The following is a 1581-nucleotide window of genomic DNA, read 5'->3' as shown; positions in this document are numbered from 1 at the left end:
GAGAGAGAGAGAGAGAGAGAGAGAGAGAGAGAGAGAGAGAGAGAGAGAGGGGGTAGAGAGGGGAGAGAGAGAGAGAGAGAGAGAGAGAGAGAGAGACAGAGAAATAAGAAAAGTATACAAACACTACCAAAAAAAACCCACTTCCAAAACACACTTCCTTTTCCTCGCAAACAGATCGGTAACCACGACCGTAACCGTGTAGCCAGCAAGTACAACCCGCGTAACGCCAACGCCTTCAACATGCTGCTGCTGACGCTGAAGGGAACGCCCACCACGTACTACGGAGAGGAGATAGCCATGGAAGACATTGACGTCGCTTATAACGAGTCGCAGGACCCTTGGGGTATCAATGCTGGCCCGGTACGTCACACATTATCTCCTGGCGTAATCAGGCTACAGAAAGTCGAGTGTAAAGCTTTCTACACGTCTCCGATACATCACAACAGATAGAAAAAACCCAAATATCGTTCCAAAAAAACTGTTACAGTGAGAATTCAAGGTCAAATCTCACCCCGGGAAAAAAACAACCTCACCCTCTCGTGCATAGCGTTCCATTATTGAATCATACTTTCAGAGATTAAATGAGTCAGTAAATTTTTATAAACAGCCATGAACAAGGTATTGACCTTCTAAAATAGAATATAACCTATCGTTTTAATCATTAAAAGAAGAAAAAATAGATTTGTAGGAAAAATAATAACTTTCTTGGGGCTGTTTTCGTGCTGGCTAGGGTGCTTCACTTGCGGCCCCCATCTTTGGAAATGGGGCATAACTCTGTAAAACTGATACGTTGGTTCCAAAGCAGATACAGTATACTATTTTTTAGTACTAAAACTTTTGTTTTAACATTGTATTGCGTTTACAGTGAAGGTGAAAACATGATCCATTAATGGAAAACTGTGCAGGACTGGGTTAACTCTTTGCATACTGCTACCCTAGAATTAACCCTTCTTTGACCCAATGTACTTGTTCCATTCTCTCCCATCTATGGTCGCTTTTAAGGACAAGCAGGCTAACCCAGATTTCGGGGGTTTCCAGAAATCTTGACCTACAACGAAAGTGGGAATTGCCCTACCTGTAGGAGAAGTTTGGTTTCATTGGTGTGTATGTGTGTTTGGTCATAGAGAAAACTCTCTTTGTCCTTGAAGAAACTAAACAAGGGGTAAAAACTTAATCGTCGATTTTCTCAAAACAGCATTTTTCGGGATAGCCCGCTTGTGCTTACGTCGATTGTGTTGCCAGTATAAGGCTACACTAGAACTACAAAGTTGTGTCTGCTCAGTACATAGTTCTGAGAAATTTGACCTTAACAATTGTGAGTTCCACAACAAGTCAAGCTTTTAAGAAAGCAATTCTTTGAATAACTTGATAGCAACTATGAATAATTTTTCGATTTTTTATGGAGTAGATGGAACGTTTGGTTTCTGACCTCATGGTTTTAGTAACTGAAAACGGTTTTTTTTTCTTAAAATGTGAGATAGAACAGGGTGATTCTGAGGTAGCGGACAAAGCATCATTCGGTTGTTAACAATCATATTTTTTAAAATAAATCTTCTTAAACTCAGCAAATTGATCTTATCT

The 1581-nt window shown here is 40.3% G+C and overlaps 1 protein-coding gene across 1 annotated transcript in view; it reads left to right on the top strand.

Annotated features, from left to right (window-relative positions):
• LOC101851981 (maltase 1) overlaps positions 1-1581 on the top strand; it is a gene marked incomplete in the record, with an annotated part of 53657 nt that overhangs the window by 48326 nt on the left and 3750 nt on the right. Inside the window, 1 exon segment of the mRNA XM_013087316.2 lies at positions 175-360. Within this exon segment, the coding sequence (XP_012942770.2) occupies positions 175-360 (186 nt within the window).

The sequence above is a fragment of the Aplysia californica genome, unplaced genomic scaffold, assembly GCF_000002075.1.
Source record: "Aplysia californica isolate F4 #8 unplaced genomic scaffold, AplCal3.0 scaffold00572, whole genome shotgun sequence".
NCBI classification, from domain to species: domain Eukaryota; kingdom Metazoa; phylum Mollusca; class Gastropoda; order Aplysiida; family Aplysiidae; genus Aplysia; species Aplysia californica.
The sequence above is the reverse complement of the archived record's forward strand: the minus strand, read 5'-3'. Positions and strand labels throughout refer to the sequence as shown.